The sequence below is a fragment of the Papio anubis genome, chromosome 4 (genome assembly GCF_008728515.1).
Source record: "Papio anubis isolate 15944 chromosome 4, Panubis1.0, whole genome shotgun sequence".
Taxonomy (NCBI): Eukaryota; Metazoa; Chordata; class Mammalia; order Primates; family Cercopithecidae; genus Papio; species Papio anubis.
The window spans coordinates 35,847,460-35,869,021 of NC_044979.1; the positions used below are offsets into that span (position 1 = coordinate 35,847,460).

The 21,562-nt window shown below is 35.2% G+C and overlaps 1 protein-coding gene across 2 annotated transcripts in view; it reads left to right on the forward strand.

The window, feature by feature from the left end:
* LOC116274669 (calcium-dependent secretion activator 2-like) overlaps positions 1-21,562 on the forward strand; it is a 167,750-nt gene that overhangs the window by 134,289 nt on the left and 11,899 nt on the right. The window contains exon 2 of one of the 2 annotated variants that reach the window (XM_031665937.1): positions 12,155-12,268. In XM_031665937.1, coding sequence (XP_031521797.1) covers positions 12,155-12,268 — 114 coding nt within the window. Of the gene's footprint in view, positions 1-12,154; positions 14,545-21,562 lie in introns of those variants that run through there. The other variant, XM_031665936.1, reaches the window with a different exon arrangement.

Here is a 21,562-nt window from a genome sequence, read left to right on the forward strand (position 1 = left end):
GACCTTAATATTGATCATATTGAAAGTCTGCTATTCCTTATCCTAGAAGGATGGTGCACAAAGATGATGAGCTGAAAGTCCCTTGCCTTCTGCTGCTGCTTTTCTTCTTTTGCAGATAGCCACTTCTCATCCATGTAATACCTGGTCAAGAAAGAAAGCAAAACCTTCAGACATTTCTGAGGAAAGTAATTTAATGTCATATTTTCTTCTTCTGAAAGCAACTCTGTTAAACCACTTACCACCTACTGGAAAAGGCCATTGTATGGCATGAGTTGGTCAGCATCTTTAAGCTTTTACAATGACTCACAGTTGTCTGCTCCTGAGGCTGTCCGAATACTTTGTGATAAACATAAAGTCACTGTTTCTTGCAGATATGGCTTCAGCATATGGAACTGTGCCATGAAATGCCAGATGGTACGGAGGCACAAAGTTCTTCCTGCCTGAGAGCAATATCATCTGCAAAACAGAGCTACCCAGGCTGCATCTCAACAAAGAAATCCTTTGCTGTTCTTTTGGCCTCATTGAGTCTGTCCATGAACTTATTATTTGGACAACATACAGCTATCTTAGAATTCTTTTCTTAGGTTTTGTCTGCTCCCTCCTCTTCACTCACGTGCTTCAGTGCTAGAGACTTTGCTCAATGGTTATGACAAGATACATTCTTCAAGAAGTAATAGTGAACGGTGAATTTTCTTCTACTATAGATGATTCACACCAGCAAACACTGTACTTAAGGTGGGGTATATTGAAGATTGGCATCTGCGTTTAAGAAATCTGAATCTTAGTAAGGAAAAGGCCACATAAGCAAGTGACAGATGTATGTATGAGGTACAGAAGTGGCACAAAGAGGATAGGATGACATAATTTGGGGGCAGCAGGAAGAAGGAGATTTCTTGGAGGTATCATCTGAATTAGGTTCTAACAGATGAAAGGGTATTCCAGGCAGAGGAAGCAAACAGTGTGTGCAAAGGCAAAATGAGCATAAACGACATGAATGGGATGGTGTTTTGAAGGTAAATGGGGAGGAGAGGGGCTTTTACCTGTTCAAGCTGATTAAATCATGTGATTGGCCCCAAGCATAGCCAGTGGCTAAGAGCATATCAGTCAGATGTAGCTGGTTCTGGCCCCAAATTTTGTGAACTGGGTAACTTTCTTAAATTATCTAGGCCTTAGCTTCTTCATTTGGAAAACACATTGAACCCACCTTATAGGGAGGTGACATTAAAATAATATATGTAAAGAGGTTAGAATTGTGCTGAGTGCATTGTAAATGGTCAATAAATGTTAGCTATTATGACTCGCTGTTACATTAGTCATATATTAAGGGTGGTCAAGGGGGAATCATACTGTTTCTAAAGGATGAGCCCCTCATTATTTTAACTTGACATAGTCCACTAGAATTATTTGTGGAAAAGCATTGGGTAGAAATTTTCTCTGGCTTATGACAGGCTCTGTTTTTGATTTTGTAGGACAGTAAAGGGTCACAGCGTGTATTGAGCTTCCTTCCTTCCCCTGCTTTTTTCCACAGCACATGTCTGAGAAGACTTGTTTGCAAAACCTCCTCGATTTTGTCAGATCTTAACGGGTGGCTGGGTTTTGGGGAGAATGACTTTTGATTGCAATGAGAACTTCTCAGAATGGCTCATTAAAGTTTCTATTTCTCTTCAACTCTCTACCTCCACAGTCATCTCTCAGTTGCTGCTTGCAACAGAGATCACTCAGGCTGCTATTTGTGATAATTGGTTTACATTTGCTTTTGATGAGGTTATATTGTTAGTGGGGATCATTAGAGGCTATTATAATGGTCCTTTTCACTCTCAGAGAAGTTGGTGAGGCAGATGCTGTTAATGAATAAGAGAGTCCTAAAGCAGAATTTTGGAAGATAATGACCAACAAGACTTGCCAGTTTTTCTCTCTTAACTACTTATTACCATGTTCAGGGAGAGTCCTGTTGAATAACTCCTCGGCACTTACCTTGATTATCGTTTGTAAGGCTCAGGTGAATGAAGACATAGACTCAAATAAGAATACACCAGTGGGTGAGGGAAATGTAGTGACAGAGCAAGCTTGTCCGGCCCACAGGTGGCATGTGGCCCAGGATAGCTTTCATTGTGGTCCAACACAAATTTGTAAACTTTAAAACATGAAGGGTGTGTGTGTGTGTGTGTGTGTGTGATTTAGCTCATCAGCTATCGTTAGTGTTAGTGTATTTTCCATGTGGCCCAAGACAATTTGCTTCTTCCAGTGTGGCCCAGGGAAGCCAAAAGATTGGACACCCCTGTGATAGAGTAAAAACTGTGGATTGGGGTTCCGGAAACCTAGGTTAGGCTCCCAGTTCTGTGACCTAACTGGGTCTGTACCTTAATCTCTTAGTCTGTTTTCTTATCTATAATGTGGGGGTTGGGGGCATTCTTTTATTCTTTTTTTGTGGTTCTGAATGTTTGAAATCTGGTATTCCAAACTAAGAACGTATGTTAACTTGAATTAGCCACGTTTCAAGTGCTCAATAGCTGCATGTGGTTAGTGACCACTGTGTTGGACAACACAACTGTGAATCCACCTATTGTTAATTATTCACCAGCATCCATCTTAATTATTTGTTTTTGCTTGTGGCTTCTGCAATTGCTGAAATAAAATGGCCATGTATTTCTAAAATTACAGCAATTATAAAGCATTTAATATGTGTTAAGTACTTTTATTCTAGCATTTAATGCAACAACCCTATTACATGTCTATTGTTACTGTCCTTATTATGTAGATGAAGAACTTGAGGCACTGAGGTTAAGGGATCTGCTTAAGACCCTACAACTTGTGGCGGAATCTTGGATAAAAACAGAAGTAGTCTGACTTCAGAGCTCTTATTATTTCTTCTTCCCCATTAATAATATATAAGCTTACTAATTAATAAAATAGATTAAGTTATCTATGATAGACTTTTCTGATCCATTGTGGTGGGTTGAAATTATCTGGAATTTTTATTATTGCATGATAAACTGACTTTTTTTGTGAGGTCAGGCAAGCATGAGAATAGAGGATGTGGCTATCCTAGTAAGGAATAGTTTTATAGCAACCGACTGATATTTGCTTTCCCTTACTTCATTTATTCATTCTTTAAAAAAAAAAAATGAGGATATTCTATGTGCTAGGCCTAATCTGTAATGTTGGTTTTAGCCTGAAATCAGCAGGCTAAAACCAAGTTCTTAAATTAAAGCAGCTTTTGTTCTAATAGAAAGACTTAAAAAATAAGCAAATAAATGCATACAAGCTGTATACAACACATTGCATGGGGATAAACACCTTTTATTGAAAGAAGTCTGTAGCTATGAGGGAATCAGGGAATAATATGGTAATCGGAAAGAATATAGGCTTTGGGATCAAGATGCTGGTTGAAATTCTATCCCTGTCTCTTACTAGATGTGAGGTTAAGTAAGATCCTTAACTTCTTTGAGCTTAGTTTCATCCTTTGTAACAAATACAGAGAATTTTAAGAAGATTAATGAGACATGTTAGAAGAGGGCAAAGTTTCAATTATGCGGGATGAAAATGTTCTGGGGATCTAGTGTATAGCATAGTGACATAATTAATGATATATTTTATACTTGAAATTTGCTAAGAGTAGACCTTAAATGTTCTCACTGCTCCTATCACACACACACACAAAGATATAATAGGTAACTGTAAGATGATAGGTGTGTTAATTAGCTTAGTTTGAATTATTTAACAGTGTAACTTATATCAAAATGTTGTATACTTTGTATACCTTAAATATTTACAGTTTTACTTGTCAGTTATAGTTCAATAAAGTAAAAAAAACATGAAAAATGAGATCCACATGGAATGCGGTCAGGAGAGCATGGCAAGTAAACTCATGGAATAATTCATGGATTTAACATTTGGAGCTTAGCATTCACCAGCTCCCTGCCACTCGCTACCCCCACCACCACCCCCACGCCGACAATGCCATAATGATATGTAATTTTACAGAGGTTTGAATTGAACTGGGAGGTCAATGAGAATGTGGATTGGCATCATTCACTTAGTGCTGAGTGAGCCTAGACCGGCTTGGGGTCCATTTGTTCACCATGTAATGGGATTTTGCTCTTCTGTACTTAGCACTTAGTTTACATTTTATTATAAAACATATTAATATGGTGTTTATAAATTTTGGGCTTTTAAATTGTCCTGTCAACACTGTGTGACAGTGGAATTCAATTTGCCAAAATAACTGTTTTCAATCTATATCCGGCCAACTTAGGTGTTCACTGTTTGCTGGGGCAAGTTCATTGGATAAGGAGTTTTTCACATGAAATAGCATGGAAAAATGTTTTAGAATAAATTAAGGTGAACTTTAGTTGCAAAAAAAAAAAAAAAAAACACATGATAGTACCATGGTATTTTCCCTCTGGTTAGGTACAGTACCTCATTTGACTTTTTATTACTTTTTATTAGTTAGGACTTAATACCATATTACTGTTAACTGCATTTTACCAGTAAATCCTGTTAAGAGTGGTCAGGATGTATGGAGGTTTTATTTCTCTCTCATGTCAAGGAAGTTGGGAGGTAGGTGGTCTAGGGTTGCATTCCTGCTCTACTCTGTGGTGTGAGGCACTTTTTATCTTGCTGCCTCACCATCTTCATTAATCAAGGTGACACTTCAGCTAGCACATCAAATTCCATTCAGCAGGAAAATAAAAAAGAGAAAGAAGCAAAATGTGTTTGCTTCAGCCACCTGTTGTAGTTTCCTGGAAGTCAGGCATACATTTGCTTACATCTGGTTGGTCTTAACTTGGTCATTTGACCATGTCTATACCTATCAGGTGAACCTGGTATTTGTAGTGTTAGATGGGCATATTCACCATCCCAAATATCTGTGCTTATGGAAGAGGACAGGAAAGTTTCTTTGAATAGGACACTGATAATATCAGCACATCTACAGGATTTATAATGTATTAGACGTAGCTGGAGCCCCCTATTATTCTGATATACAGCTTGGGATGCATTGTTATTTCAAAAACATGGAAGGCACTGATGATTTTCCTTCAGTGGTTTGATGTAGCTGTTTTTGACAGTGTTGATAGGAAGGGAAGAAGAAAATAGTACTGATCCTTTAGCGTTTTCCTGTTAATATCTTTCTTTAATTGACAAACCTGAAAGCTATGCCTTTGTGCATTTTAAGAAACATCCATGCCTAGACTAAAGCCTTTTACCTGTTTGAAAAACCTTTCTCATTTTACTACTCTTTGACATGAGGTAAATGCACACCCACGCCCCAGTCCTGGAGGGACCCACAAGTTTTCTGCCACTTTGCTGTGGAATCTGTGACTACTTTTACTTGCTAGGATGTCACACAGCTTCCACTGTAAGTACTGAGACTCCTGATGGGAGTCAGGACAGGTCAGGACAGGCTCCATACAGCTATGGTTGCTAGGTTCCTGGGTTGCATATTGGCTGGTCTCCTGCTGTAATATAAATCCTGGCTTAAGTCTTTAGTTGATCCATGATTTAGAATGAAAAGGATGAAATCTAATTTGAATATGAAACAATACCTAAGAAACATGAGACACCTCTGAACCCTAGAATCTAAGTGTTTTTCTGGTGGCAGTTATTTTTCTTGTGGATGAAGTATCACAGCCAGGTCAGATTTATGAAATTTAGTTTTTTTCTTTTTACAAGGCTAATCTGTTGGTTGTATTTAGATGTTTGAAATGATATTTATGTTTTAGCTAAGTTTCTGCAATTTAGTTTTATATAGAATGCGCCTTATAAATTCCTGATAGATAATTTCTGCTGGTCAAATTTTCCTTCATATTTAAAAATATTTTATTCATTGATAAATATAGTAGTCAAAATTAAACATTAAAATTAACATTTTATGTTAATTTTAAATGAACATTAAAACATATGCTATGTTTTAATGAAACATATGCTAAATAATATTATTTAAAATTAAAACGTGCTAAATAATAATAAATCAACTGCCCCAAATAATATTCATTGATAGATTATGCTAAACTGAAGGAATATATATAATGGCAGGATTCAGTATTCTCTCCTTAATCCTGAACTGGTGAATACTTTTGAAATGACCTGGAGGAGACTATGGAGAATATATTATTATGTTAGTGATTATAACAAAGCTAAGAGAGCTCTGTAGTCATCGGGTGAAGGAATCAGAATTCTGAAAAAAATTCTTAACTAGAACAGTGTCCCAAATACATCTAGCAAGATGAAACATGGTTTACTGAGGCACATGTAAGAATGTTTTAGAAGTTTTTGTTGATTATAAGCACAATGTGAGTCAGTTGATGTGACTGCCAAGAAGAGTTAATTGGTTTTTAGTTTGAATTAATAGACATAGAATGCTTAGAATGTGGGAAGTGGCCCTCCCACTTGTGTCTCTGTTGGCCACACTATCCTCAGAGAATGGTGATCAGTGTATCTAGTACATTTTAAAAGGGACATTGCTATTGTAGTGAGTTTCATTTGCTTAATCTTATAGTTTTCCAAGTGTTTTCCTTTTGAATTTTTATATCAAAGGACATTATTATTATATATTTTAATTAGTTTGGTTTTTTTTTTTTTTTAGATGGAGTCTCCCTCTGTCACCCAGGCTGGAGTGCAGTGGCATGATCTTAGCTCACTGCAACCTCCACCTCTCGGGTTCAAGTGATTCTTCTGCCTCAGCCTCCCAAGTATCTGGGACTACAGGCACACGCCACCACACCCAGCTAATTTTTTTTTTTTTTCAGTAGAGATGGGGTTTCACCATGTTGGCCACACTGGTCTTGAACTCCTGACCTCAGGTGATCTGCCTGCCTTGGCCTCCCAAAGTGCTGGGATTACAGGCATACGCCACTGCACCCAGCTTGTTTAGATTTTTTAAAAAGCTATAATAGCAACTCTGCACATCTGTAAACTCAGAACTTATGATCCATTGCATCCAAGTATCCTTCATACTTAGTTTAATTTAACATGGTGATTTTTATGGCAAATTGGAATGTATCCTTAGGAGAGTACCCAGGATATTGGAGCGAACTGGCAAAATTTATTCCAAAAAAGAGAAAACTCATAAATCATTTTTTGTCCCCAAAGTCTTGAAATACTGTATTAAAGAATGAAAGTAACACTTAGTCTGTTTTGTCTTAGATAGTGTATAGTATAGTGTTGTGTGGAAGCCATAGGGACACTGATTTCAATTTTTATAATTGTCCTAAATTAGAATAGGATTCACTGAGGTAATAAAAGGATGTATGTATGTGTGTGTATATTAATAGGCCCAATTGTAATCTGAAAGTCTACTTTTGTAGATATTGTACAGATTAATGCATTGATTAGAATGTTGAATAGGATTTTTGTGGTTATTTTCTGACGATCTTGGTCTGAGCTTTTTTGAAACTCTCAAGACTGTAATATTTAAAAAAATAGACACAAAGTCAAAGTAAAATTTTTACCTGAAAGGAGAATTTTAAAAATTGGTGTGTTGTCCAGTCTCCATGTAGGATAGGATTTAAGCTGTTCACAGTGCTTCATAACTGTTTTGAGTTTCAAGATGTACAAAGCTGCTGTTACAGCTTATTTTAAATCTAAATTAATTAGAATTTATAAAGGGTTATTTCACTTGAAAATTCAAAATGAATAAAGTGCTCCATGTTGAAAAATCTCTTTCACCTTTATTTTCTGTCTGTCCAGTTCCCACAGCCATCCTTCTTCCCTAGTTTCTGTCTGTATATGGAAGCAAATTCACATCCATGTTATCTGCCCATTTGCTATGTGAGTGGTGACTTATTTTAACTGCTGTTCTATAACTTGCTTTCTGCCCCAAGATATTTTTAAAATATTTAAAATCAGTACATAGAGAACGTTTACATTCTTTCAATGCAATGACTAGTATACTACTGTTTAGATATGGCATAATTTAGTCTCCTATAATTGCATATTTAGGTTATTTTCCATGTTTTTGCTATTAAGAATTATGTGGTAAATAACCTTGTACACACGTTATTTTGCACATGTGCAGGTTTATCTGTAGTATTGATCCAATCCCAAAGTGGAATTGCTGATTCCAACTACATGTACTTTTAAAATGGTTTCTCATACAGTTTTAATTTGTACTCTTTTTGTAAATATAGGCTTGTTTTCATGGATTAAGACTTTTTTATCTGAACATATCAATTTTGTCCATTTTTCTGTTGGTTTATTTGTGATGTTCTTATCGGAACTCTGTCTATGCTTAGAAATGAACTCTTTGGGTAATGAGTTGCAAGTATTTTTTTTCTAGTTAATCTTTTCCTATTTTGCTTATGGTATTTTTTGCCTTGTAAAGTTTATTTTTAATGCAAATAAATTTATGACATTTCAATATTTTTCATAGAATTTTTAAAAGAAGTTTTAGCTTCACAACAAAATTGAGCTTGAGTGGATGGTACAGAAATTTCTCATATATATCCTGCCCCCACACATGCATAGCCTACACTGTTACCAACAACTGATCTTTTTACTGTCTCCATAGTTTTGCCTTGTCCAGAATGTCATTAGTTGGAGTCGTACAGTATGCAGCCTTTTTACATTGGCTGCTTTTACATAGAAGTATGCATTTAAGGTTCCTTCATGTCTTTTCATGGCTTGATAGCTTATTTCATTACTTGCTAAATAATATTCCATTGTTTGGATGTACCCGAGTTTATCCATTCATCTACTGAAGTTTTGGCAATTATGAAAAAAGCTACTTTAAACATTTGTGTACAGGTATTTGTGTGGACATAAATTTCCAACTCCTTTGGGTAAGTACCGAGGACTGTGATTACTGGATCATATGATAGAAGCGTATTAGTTTGTAAGAAACCATCAACCTGTTTTGCAAAGTAGCTATACCATTTTGCTTTTCCAGTAGTAAAGAATGAGAGTTCCTGTGGTCTATATCCTTGCCAGCATCAAGTGTTTTCTGTGTTCTGGATTTTGTTCATTCTAATGGGTTTGTAGTAAATCTCATTATTTTAATTTGCATTTCCCTGATGACATGAGGTGGAAAATCTTTTATATTATTTTAACACCATTCATTGAGTAGACCATCAACTACTACTGATTTGAGTTGCTATATAGGTGTTTTTTTTTTTTTGAGACGGAGTCTGGCTCTGTCGCCCAGGCTGGAGTGCAGTGGCCGGATCTCAGCTCACTGCAAGCTCCGCCTCCCGGGTTTAGGCCATTCTCCTGCCTCAGCCTCCCGAGTAGCTGGGACTACAGGCGCCTGCCACGTCGCCCGGCTAGTTTTTTGTATTTTTTTTTAGTAGAGACGGGGTTTCACTGTGTTAGCCAGGATGGTCTCGATCTCCTGACCTCGTGATCCGCCCATCTCGGCCTCCCAAAGTGCTGGGATTACAGGCTTGAGCCACCGCGCCCGGCCATAGGTGTTTTATAGTACATTTCTGATTGTGTTTTGGTATGTTTCTTCGATCTGCTCCACTGGTCTATCTCTTGGTATACAGTATGGTTTATCTTGATAATGCAAATAGCTTTTAGGAAACTCTGCTTTCTGACAGCTATCCTCAGTGCTAGATTTTAAGTTTAGTTTTCTTTTCCTGCCCCAATCTTGCCTATGTGAAAATGTAGACTTCCTCTTTATGCTAATAAAGTATCCATTTATTTGCTTTTTGTATGTAATTGTCATATTTGATCCATTTTATGTCTTAAATGTAACTGCAGTATCTTCTATTCATAAAAATGTTGAAGCCTGACATTTAGCCAGGGGCCTCTGGCATATTTTGTGAACTGTATCAACTTTGTTGGAGCTTCCAAGAAGACGATTTGCTCAAACCTCCTTTCCTTGATTCATATCCATGAATTTTCTACACCGTAATTACCAAAGAGTAACTTATTGTTATAATAGTGGAACTTAATTACTAATGATGTAGAAATTGCAAATATGGTAGTTTAGAAGAGTTTTTAAAGAAAAAAAAGTCTTTGATAAAATAAAATTAAATGAAAAAATACACAGGTTCTAGTTTTTTAAGAGTATGTATTTTATTTATCAAGCAAAGGAGTTGGCACAAGTGATCAGTAAGGTCTTCTTCAGTTCATTGTCATTCTTTGCATACATTTCCATTGCCATTATTTCACTTGACTTGCAAGGAGAAGCTCTTCTTGGCATTCCCAGAGCTTAGTAACTATAGTGCTCTCAGCTGCCTCACTCTCAGCAATTGCTGTCCCATTTCCATTTGGTCCCTTTTGTGAATCATGCTTAGAGAGCTAAAGTCATGAACTTAATTTGCGTTGCTAGTACACACACATATAAAAGGTCCCTGCTTTCATTTTCTTAACATTATAGAAATGGATATTGTAATATAATGATGATGTTCCTGTACCTTAGCTTGGTTAAGCTTCCTCTAAAATGAAGGAGATAACCTTAGTAAATAAATGGAATGGTCTTCTTTCTTCACTGCGCAGGGCAAAAGGTTATTTTTCCCCTGGGTACAATAGGACACTTTTTAATTTTTTTTTTTAAATTCTGTTACTCCCAGTTACAGTTTCTTTACAAACTGTCTTGTTTGAGTCCTAAATAAAACCGATTTTTTGAAAGAGCTTGTCTTTCTTATATTTGAATCGCAGTTTAATAAGCCTTTTTAACAGATTTATACTTACTTCACATCAGCCTTCTTTTTGAAGCCAAGTCATACCAGTTTAGTCTACCTAATCCTTTAATCATTTTATCCTCAGCATGTTTCCAGATGCTTCACATCCCTCTGTAGGTTCTAGAACTGGAATGAGTTTGTTAATAAAGTCTGATCAGGATCTAATGAAATGGAAGGATCATTTCTTTGCTGTTTCGTATATATTTTGGAATTTGTTGTTTTATCTCCAAGACTATGTTGTTTTCTCTCCAGCTAAGCATAAAAAAAAAGGTTCTGCGTTACCTGAGATCTAAGATGCTTTATTTCTAGTGAAGTACATGCCCCTGTGTGTGCAGGGCTTGGTGCCTAGAAGGGCTCTCTGCACTCGGCTTAGTGCTCTCTGTTCCTGCTGTCTTGAAATTCTTAATAATATTTTTACTAAAAAGCTCCTTATTTTTATTTTGCACTGGGCCCTACAAATTAAGTAGCTCACCCTGCTTGTAGTTGATGATTAGAGGACATGAATGATAGTCACATTTCATGTCTAATTCACCCTCTGTAATAATTATGGAAGCTACCCCCAGGGTAAGGACCCCTGGTTGTAAACTTCCCCAGTTGAGAGCATTTTCTCCTATGTGCTCAAAGACGCTTTCACTGCCTACCTGCTGCCTCTCTGTTCTCTTTTGGCTTTGTCTTCTTTGTCTTCTCCTTATTTATCTAAACTCAGTTGTTGATGTATGTTTGTTCACGAAATCCACATTTTCGCATGCAATGGTTGTTCTTTCCAGAGGGATCTTTCTTAGGGTCCATTCTGTCTTTTTAGTCTTTCTTCCTATTACCTCTTGTCCAAGGCATCCCTCCCTCATCTCTAAGCTCTTCTCTACTTTCTCTATTTAGAACAGCTGGAAATTTTGTATAATATTATTAATATTAACTACTAGTTACTTTCTTATCCAAATTTTAGATTTTCTCTGTCTCTATAAAGAAACTGGGATGGCAATTGTGAGAATTCTGGAAATTTGGGGTAGAAATTTGGATTCCACTTCCACATCAAGATTACAGAGTACATGAAATGACTTGGAAATGTTTTAAAGTCTAACCATTAGTGTCTGGGTACAGTGGCTCTTGCCTGTAATCCCAGCACATTGGGAGGCCAAGGCAGGTGGATCATTTGAGGTTAGGAGTTTGAGACCAGTCTGGCCAACATCTCTACTAAAAATACAAAAATTAGCAAGGCATGATGGCGGGCATCATAATCCCAGCTACTCAGGAGGCTGAGGCAGGAGAATTGCTTGAACCCAGGAGGTGGGGGCTGCAGTGAGCCAAGATTTCACCACTGCACTCCAGCCTGGATGACAGAGCTTGACTCCATCTCAAATAAAGTCTAACCATTAGTACAAGTAGTAGGATATTTTAGCTTTTACTTTTCTTTACTATAAAGTTAATTTAGGTGTGAAATCTAATGTACATACAGCAAATATGATTTTTAATAGTCATTATTTTTTCATGTACTGGCCAATTTATCTGCTTATTTTCTCTTTTTCTTGTAGCTTAACAAACAACAATTGCAGTTACTGAAAGAACGATTCCAGGCCTTCCTCAATGGGGAAACCCAAATTGTAGCTGATGAAGCATTTTGCAACGCAGTTCGGAGTTATTATGAGGTAAGTTTGAAGAGCTTTGTTTTTGACTTTCTGATACATTTTAAAGATTTCTATTATTTTTATGGCTTCCCCATTTTAAAGAAGCTTGCTGGTCTGACAGGAATGCTGTGAGTTTGCAACCTTTTTGAAAGCATTGTCAGTTCTATTTCACAATTGCAAAGCTCTAATTCCACAGCCTGGATTTGAGAGATAAACAGAATCGAAATTAGTCACATCTTATGAGGAGAAGTAAACTATTTAGAAAAATCTTCTGGCAGTGATTGATACAGCTGACTATAGCCATCTTTAGGTCCACATGTCTAAATTATCCTTTTAAATCTGGATTTCAATAGTAAATTGCCATCTTATGCAATTTTGTTCCCTAAGCTTTATAATAATTAAAGCTAGTAACTAATTTCAAGAGGATAAATTGAATTCTCTCTTCTTCCTAAAGAAATAACACTACCAATACCACCCTGCTATTTCTTCTGATTCTAGCTTGTGACTCAAGAATTTCTCTATAGTTTTCCTATGAGCACCAGTTTTCACACATGGTCATTAACTGCTTCAGTGAATTGCCACTAGCTGTTAGTTTAGAGAGTTCCCTTTTTGCCTAAGCGTTTCAGAGCCATTTGAGGGAATGGATTCCTTTCATTGTGCAGGTACTCAACAACTTTCAGCTGAAGAAGCATAGTATGCAAATATATATAAGACGAATAAACAAGGGAAAGTGTGGAGATACAATGGATCTGAACTTACCTGAGGCAAGAATATTTTTGTGTAAACATATTAAATAATCAGTAGTTAACTGATTGGATTTATAATAGTGATGGTATACATCAGAGGTTAATTAATGCAACTCTAGAGAAGTTTACTTTCCCCCAAGCCTCAGCCTATTGAATTAAATGAAATAATGGAAGTTTTGCTGACTAAATATGTATATGACATAAATCTAATGTCAAGAGTGGGTATGTCCAACTGGACCTTGACTCAGAATATCTTAACAAGTATAGGAGCTCAAAATTTTAACACATATAGGACCTTAGATTTCCCCTTGTAAGAGTCAGAGGAAGATTTCATCATGTAAAATTCAGAATTTGAATCTTACAGTATTAACTGTAAATTTCTATATTTGCCTCATGTACTTAAACTAAAGAAAAGCCAAAAGTCTGTATTTGGGATGAAGGAAATGTAGCTCAGGGAAGTAATCTGTATAAAAAGATAAAAAGTTTTTAGTGAAACAGTAGGCTCATGTTTGGTTTTGATAAATGCCCTGCTGTATTCTAAGATGATAAGGTTAGGGAAACTGAAATTGAGTCAGCAGGGGGATGAGGGAGTTCTTTGTACTATCGTCATAACTTTTGTGTAAATCTAAAAATATTTCAAAATAAGTGAGTTTTTAAAAGTAAACATAATATGATGTGGACACAGTTTAGAAAAAGGCACACATTTCAACAGAAAAAAAAAGGTACACAAGCCGTGCTAATAAAAATATTGTAACTCCAGTGAAGGAGAGAGTATCCCCATTGTGTTCTACATGAGGATTATGTTCTCTTCTGGGTACCGTATATGAATAAAAAATGTGCACAAATTTAGGGTGATCAGGTTTGAAACATACCTATGTAAGTTGAAGGAGCTGGGGCTGTTTGGCCTATAGACAGATTGGGTTTGTGGTGTTGTATGTAATCCCAAGAGTAAAACTAGGGTTTAGTTGGAAACTGAAGTGGGGAAGATTTCAACCTAATATATCTAGAGTTTGGTTGCAGTGCCCCAAAATAGAATGGACTGGTTGAATATAGCATCACAACTTGATTCTAGTGGCCCTTCACAGTCATCTGGGAAACATACTACAAAAACAGGTCCTGGGGTTCTGTCTCAGACTTTCTGAATCAGACTTACAGAATTCATGCTTTTGAAAGCTTTCCAGATGATTCTCTTAGAATTGGTGGATTGCTAACCAGTGGAATTAAATGACTACCTGCTAGGATTGTTACAGAAAGAGATGTAAGCATTGAAGAGGTGGTTTGACTTGGTGACTGAGAGTTTTCTATACTTTGTTCATATTTCCAGCTAGTGTTTAGTTGTGAAACTATATCTAACTTGTCTTTGTGCACGTCTCAAAGTGGTGCTAAGATTTGTGATGCTAATTATGAGTCTGCGTTCCTGAGGTGCATTTGTGGAGTTACTGTTTTCTAGGTAGTACACAATTGGTACACAACAAACTCTTGAATAAATAAATAAATAAATTTAGTTGGAAAAATAAGGTAGAAAAGTTGCTTTTCAGTTTTTTTCCCAAAAAGCCTTTCATTTTTTAGAAGTATATTTTGCATATTTTGCTGTGATCATGATCTTTATGTTTTATTTATGTATTAATACTTTTATATAGTAATTTTTATAGTTTACCAGAAAAGTCTTAACTTTTGTTCTTTCAATATCTCTTTGCAATAAACAGTGGAAATATTATTACCTACACTTTACATAAATAGAAATTGAAGCTTACAGAGATTAAATGACTTTTCCAGTGTTATATATTTGGTAAGCATCCAAGATAAATGTGAATCCAGATTTTTTTTTTAAAGTATTTCTGGCATGCTATCATTATTTCACAGTTGCCATTTTGAATATACCTATGTCAGGTACTGTGGGCACTTCAAAATCTATTAGTAGTCTCAGACATCAGAGAAATTAAAATATATTTAAATATATGTTTATATTTTAGAATAAATCTTATAAACAAGATAATTATTCCCATCTTACACATGAAGTTAAGTGACTTGTGTCCAAAACTGCATAGCTAATTAAAAGCAGAGCTAAGAACTTCAGACCACCGCAATTGACTAAAAGCAGACTCTTAGGTTCCATACAAGACCTGTTGAATGAGAATTTCTGAGAATGGGGCTTCAACATCTGAATTTTGAACCTGTGCCTTGTGAACAAAAGTTCTCTGAAAAGGAATTTCATTTAATTTTGATTTTTAATTTATTTTGAGACAGGGTCTCATTCAGCTGTCACCCTGACTAGAGTGCTGTGATGTGATCATAGGTTATTGTGGCCTAGAAATCCTTGACTTAAGCAATGGGCTCTGATTTTATAGTGAAAGATTTTGCACTACGTTTCCAGTCAGGTCCATTTATGGAAATAAAGGATTCAAACTTGCTTATCTCTGATTGGTCAACACAACCAAGTTCTGATTGGTTGGATATAACTGGGCCCTGATTGGACAGGGTAGGTGAGTTCTGATTGGTGGGTTCAGGTGGGTTCAGGTGGGTTCCTGAAGTCCCAAAGTTAAATGGAGGTGTGAATTTTCAGGGAACTCAGAGTAACATGTATGACTTCTAGTCAGCAAATGGCTACTTTACTCAATTTGAATGTAAACCTAGTTAGCCACTTGGGATCCATCTTGAAGGATTGGTTCTTTTGGGATCACATTTGTTCACAGCCTTGATAATTTTGATTCGCATGGTCATTTGAGAACCATATTGATACAGACTTTATAACTTCTAGAATGTGTGTTCCATGGCAGAGCCATTTCTGTATACCATTGTATCCCCAGTTTAGCACACAAATATATTCAGTGAATACTTGTTGACTGAGTGAATGGGTATTACAGTATTTATTACTCTATCTAGAAACTGTATATTTTGGTCTTGTTTTTATTCTTACTTTCTCCATCATTCTCTTTATCTAAAAGTATTACTTTTGTATTGTAATGAAATTTCTTTTGAATATGATTGTTCTTAGTTTCATGATTTTGTGTTTCCTTGAAGATGCTAGATACTTATGAAGCATGGTTGGCCTTTCATGTTCTTTCTAAACTAGTTATTCTGTGATTCTGTGATCCTTTGTGGCTTCTTATATCATTTGAAGTCTATGTTTTCAGGGACGTTATATATATTGTTTGCTGTATGCAGCTGTTTTGAACTATTAATAACCTTTAAGTGGTCATTTGCTCAATTATTATGTTTACTATCCTTTAGCTGTGATAGCCATTTCTGACTCTGTATATAATATGTATTTTACATCGCATATATAATGTATATTGAAGGATTGACTTGAAGGATTATATAAAATATAATTATATGTAATATATAATTATATATAATATATAATGTAAATACATGTAATTATATATATACATAATATATATTATACACAAATATATATTACAAAGACACCCCCACCCAAGAAAATAGCACATAGAAATACCCGAAAAGATCTAATCCTGGAATATATATTATATTGTTCAATAATATATATATGAACAATCCTAATAAATGTGTATTATCAATTCAATTGAAAACACACCTTCATACTCTTAGTATATACATTTTCCCAAAATCTGTTTGCTATTATTTTTCTCTCTCAGCTTTATGATTGCTATTTCCTGAATAACTTTTGTGAGTAGCCTTTTCCATCTTGATTGTAGGTCTATATAGTCTATAGACAATTACTCCATCTAAAAAGAAAAAGAGTTATCTGTCTATTCTTATAGTGGTTGTACCTTCAGATACTTGGTTTACTTTAATACCTGGGATCTCGGTATGAAACCCAAGATATATTTCTGTTTCTCCACATTATTTGACAAAATTCATTTCCTCTTGGTACATTTTTTTAAGGGAAATAATTTCTTTCAACTAGATTATTCCAGGATTAGATCTTTTTGGATATTTCTATGTGGTATTTTCTTGGGTGCGGGGTATCTTTGTGTATGTATGTCAGTTATAATTAGTATTTACTATGAATACTGTTCAACATGTTACATAAAAGCATATACTGAGGAATAATAATGATTTTTATGTAACAATATAATTTATATCATATATTTAATAAGATGCCCTTAAGTATTATAAGTAACAAGAATAATAAAGAAATATGTTTGTGAAATTTCTTCAATATTCTCACACAGTTGGCATAATTAAAAATTGACCCAAATATCTAAACCGCCTAAGTAGGCAGACATGATGCTAGAGGGACAGACCAGAATAGGAAGAGAAGAAAGAAATGGCAGGTAGCATACCTAACTACTTAATACAAGTTGGCAGTTATAATCTTGATAATTTTATGGTTAATAATCGTTGTTTGATTCTGCTGTACTTTCATCTTTTTTGTTAATTGAAGGGATTTTTTTTTTCCCCTCTTCACTTTTTTTTTTCTTTAAGCATCTCATTGTCTAAAGGAAGTCCTGAAATGGACACAAATTCTACAAGTGTTTGCTCTTCGTTTTTGACCAATTTTTTTTGGTTTTGGTCTATTTCTTTTTTAATTTAGGAAACTTCAGCTGACTCTGCAGATGGGTAAACATAGGTTTATTGCAGTTTGTTACTTTCCAAGCTGTTCTTGTCATCAGATATCTGCTTCTGTTTCACAGAATTCAGGTGCACTTTATCCAAATATAACAAATGACAATGTGATTTGTAGTGGACATGTGGAAAAGTAAATGGTCTTTCTCTTGTAGATTTCCAAAAGACAGTGTAAGTTGCTGACTAGCTGCTTTCAGCATAATACAAACTTTCAAGTTCTGCTATTGCACACAATGTGGATGCTAGAGCTTTTTAAAAAAAATTGTGACTTGGGTTTGTTCACAACTTTTCAGAAAGGATGTATAGTTTTCTTATTGTTTTCATTTGTTTATGTTCTATTTTGGTCCCAAAGAATAAATGAGAGTTAGAGATGTATTTAGTCTTTTAAAAGTTACCAAAAAAGTATTAAAATAAACTTTGTTGCTGCCACCCCCACCCCCACCACCATTTGCTGTTCAGATTTCCTGCTTTATAATGGGACAAATTCTTTCATTCCTTCAATAAACTTTAAAAAATTATTTTCAATAGTTTATTATAGTTTATTATGAAATTTGGAGAAAAGTACTCCCAAAATGGTCTAATTCTGGCCTTTTTTTTTTTTCAAAATGTCTTGAATTTTGAAATTCAGAAATTTTCTACTTTGATATTATGTTAAGAACACTTTTTAATATAAGTAGTATATGTTTATGTTGGATAATTTAAGGAATATTTAAAATAAGAAACGTTTTTGTCATCCTAAAACTGCTCTAAAAATAGTATATTATAAAAAGAGAGAAAAAGAAAAATACCACCTATATAATTTCAATAGCTATGGCAACCCCTTTTAACAGTTTGGTGTTTCTGTTTTGTATGTATAAAACTGGAATCTGATTTATATGACATGAGCCTTCTTTAGTATCAGATATTCTCTATAAACATGGTTTTAAGTACATGCATAATAGATCATTGTGTGCTTGTATCTAAATATTATTTAATATCCTGCTTATTGTTAGACACTTATGTTTTCATTTTTTACTATTAAAAAGTAAATGCTGAAATAATTGTGCATATTGCTAAATTTATTATCTCGGATAAATTTCTGCAAGTAGAATTACTGGGTGATAGGTGATGAGCACTGCTTAAGTTCTTTATACAGATTATCAAATTGCCCTCAAGGTAGTAACAGTTTTTTCTACCGTAACCATATATGAGTGCTGTTTTTTTTCTTGCACATTTGGTATTATCATAAAATAAATGCCAACTGTTAGGTTTCCCTATTTATTTATTTATTTACTGTTAGTGAAGTTTAACATTTCTATATTGGTCATTCATATTTCTTTGTGAACTATGTGTTCATGTCCTGTGTCTCCTTTACATGTTCATTTTCTTAATACTGATTCATATAGGCATTGTTTATACACTAAGAAGATGCTTAACTCTCTGTTATGATGTGATTATTTTATTCATTTTGTTTTTTGTATTTTGCATGTTTTGTAAGTTTCTTACCTCCAATATTCACTCATTTTCTGTTCTCTTAGAATGAAAGATACATTCACATTTCACATTTCACGTAGAGACTACAGTTCATTTTATCTCCTTCGGATTCTGTTTTCATGATTATAAATCATCGATGACAATGGTTTACATCATACTTCCCTCTGCCGCTCCTCCTCTTCATTCCAGTTACAACCCCTCATGGATTAGTACCTCTGTGATTTAGGTTCTACTCAAGAGCTGATTATGTTGGTGCAACTCATGCCATTGCTTTGGAACTGTTTTCTTCTATGTAGAAGGGGTAAGGTGGGACTAATACCCAGAATATACAAGAATCTCAAAAGACTCAACAGTAAAAATAAAAAAAAAAAAAAAAAATCACTAAAAAAGGGCAAAGGACATAAATAGACATTGCTCAAAAGAAGACATATAAATGGCCAACATGTATGTGAAAAAATAAAAACCACAATGAAATATCATCCTACCTCAGTTAGAATGGCTATTATTAAAAAGGAAAAATATAACAGATGTTGACAAGTATGTAGAGCAAAGGGATTTCTTATATATTGTTGGTGGGAATGTAAACTAGTACAACCTCTACAGGAAACAGTATGGAGATTCCTCAAAAAATTAAAAATAGAAATGCCATAAGATTCAGCAATCCCATTACTTGGTATTTATCCAAAGAAACTTAAATCAATATATCAAAAGGATACCTGCATCCACCTGTTTATTCTGGCACTATTCCCAATAGCAAAGATACGGAATCAACCTAAGTGTCTATCAACAGATGAATGGATAAATAAAATGTGATGTATATATGCAATGGAATACTGTTGACCATAAAAAAAGAATGAAATCCTATCATCTGCAGCAACGTGGATTGAACTGGAGGTCATTGTGTTAAGTGAAATAAGCCAGACACAGGAGGACAAATACTGCATGATTTCCATCATATGTAGAATCTAAGAGAGTTGATCACATGGAGGTAGCAAAGGAGTGATAGATACCAAAGGTTAGGAAGAATGGGTGTTGGATAGGGGGTAAAGAGAGGTTGGATAATGGAAACAAACATACAATTAGAAAGAGTAAGTTCTAGTGTTTGATAGCAGAGTGGGGTGCCTATAGTTAACAACGATGTATTTTTCAAAACAGAAGAGAGGCGACTTGAAATATAATAAATACTTGGGCGATGGACATCCTAAATACCCTAACTTGATCATTACAAATGTAAGAAAATTATCATTTGTGTTACCTTATGCCTATAAGAGAATATCACAAGTGCCCCATGAATGTGTACAAATATAATGGATCAAAAGATAAATTTAAAATAAATAAAACTGAAAAAACAAAGCTCCCTCTAGTTACACAAGCGTCTGAATGTTAATTTGTTTCTTTGTATTTCTCCTTTTCTTTATCCTGGCTATTCCTACAGTCCCCCAAAGTGTAAAGAACAAGTAAAAGAGCATGATTGATACTTTACTTTCAGGACAAATCTTCAGGTCATTGTTTTTGAATCTTTATAGGCACTCTTACTTCCTAGTCTAGAATACCAAGGAACTTGACTTCAGAAGTTAGCTTCTTCCCAAGGAATTTGGGAATGTCTGCTCCAATTGTCCACCAGCAGCTGTCAGGTTGGCATCATTTCATTTATCTCTCTTCTTCCCCTAACATTATACCTCAACTCTTCGTATTTACTTAAAAATTATTGCAGTTGTTTATTGGTTTCTTTGTAAAAACTAAGAGCCTTTTCAGCCTTTTTTGTTGTTGTTATTTTTATTTTTATTTTTTTAATTTTTGAGATGGAGTCTCACTCTGTCGCCAAGACTGGAGTGCAGTGGTGCGATCTTGGCTCAATGCCAGCTCCGCCTTCTGGGTTCATGCCATTCTCCTGCCTCAGCCTCCTGAGTAGCTGGGACTACAGGCACCCGTCACCATGCCCGGCTAATTTTTTTTGTATTTTTAGTAGAGACGGGGTTGTTTGTATTTTTAGTAGAGTTGGGGTTTCACCATGTTAGCCAGGATGGTCTCGATCTCCTGACCTTGTGATCCACCCACTTTGGCCTCCGAAAGTGCTGGGATTACAGGTGTGAACCACCGCACTCCACCCAGGCTTTTTAAATTTTATGTAATTACCTCACTGTTTTAGCCTTGATAATGTATACTGCGTTGCTTGGTCTTATGTTTGTAAGCTTAGAGAGAGAGAGAGGAGCTGGGAAGATTGGTATTTAAATATTTTGATGAAAATTTTTTGTCATTTTATTTTGGAATAGAAAAATTTACTTTTCATACTTCAAGGGATGTTTGACCTGTCGAAATACCTTTTAAACTTTGCAGTAATGTCCTGGAAAAGGCCTGATCGCTAAGTAAACCAAGATTGGCAGCCTGTGGCAAGAGGAAATAAAAAAAAAAAATGTCAACACATTCACAGATGAAATCCATAACCAATAATGAGAAGTGATATTCTAAATTTGCACTGAGCTCTGCAGATCACATTGCATTTGCTATTTTTGATATTAACCATTGTATTTCACGTCATTTT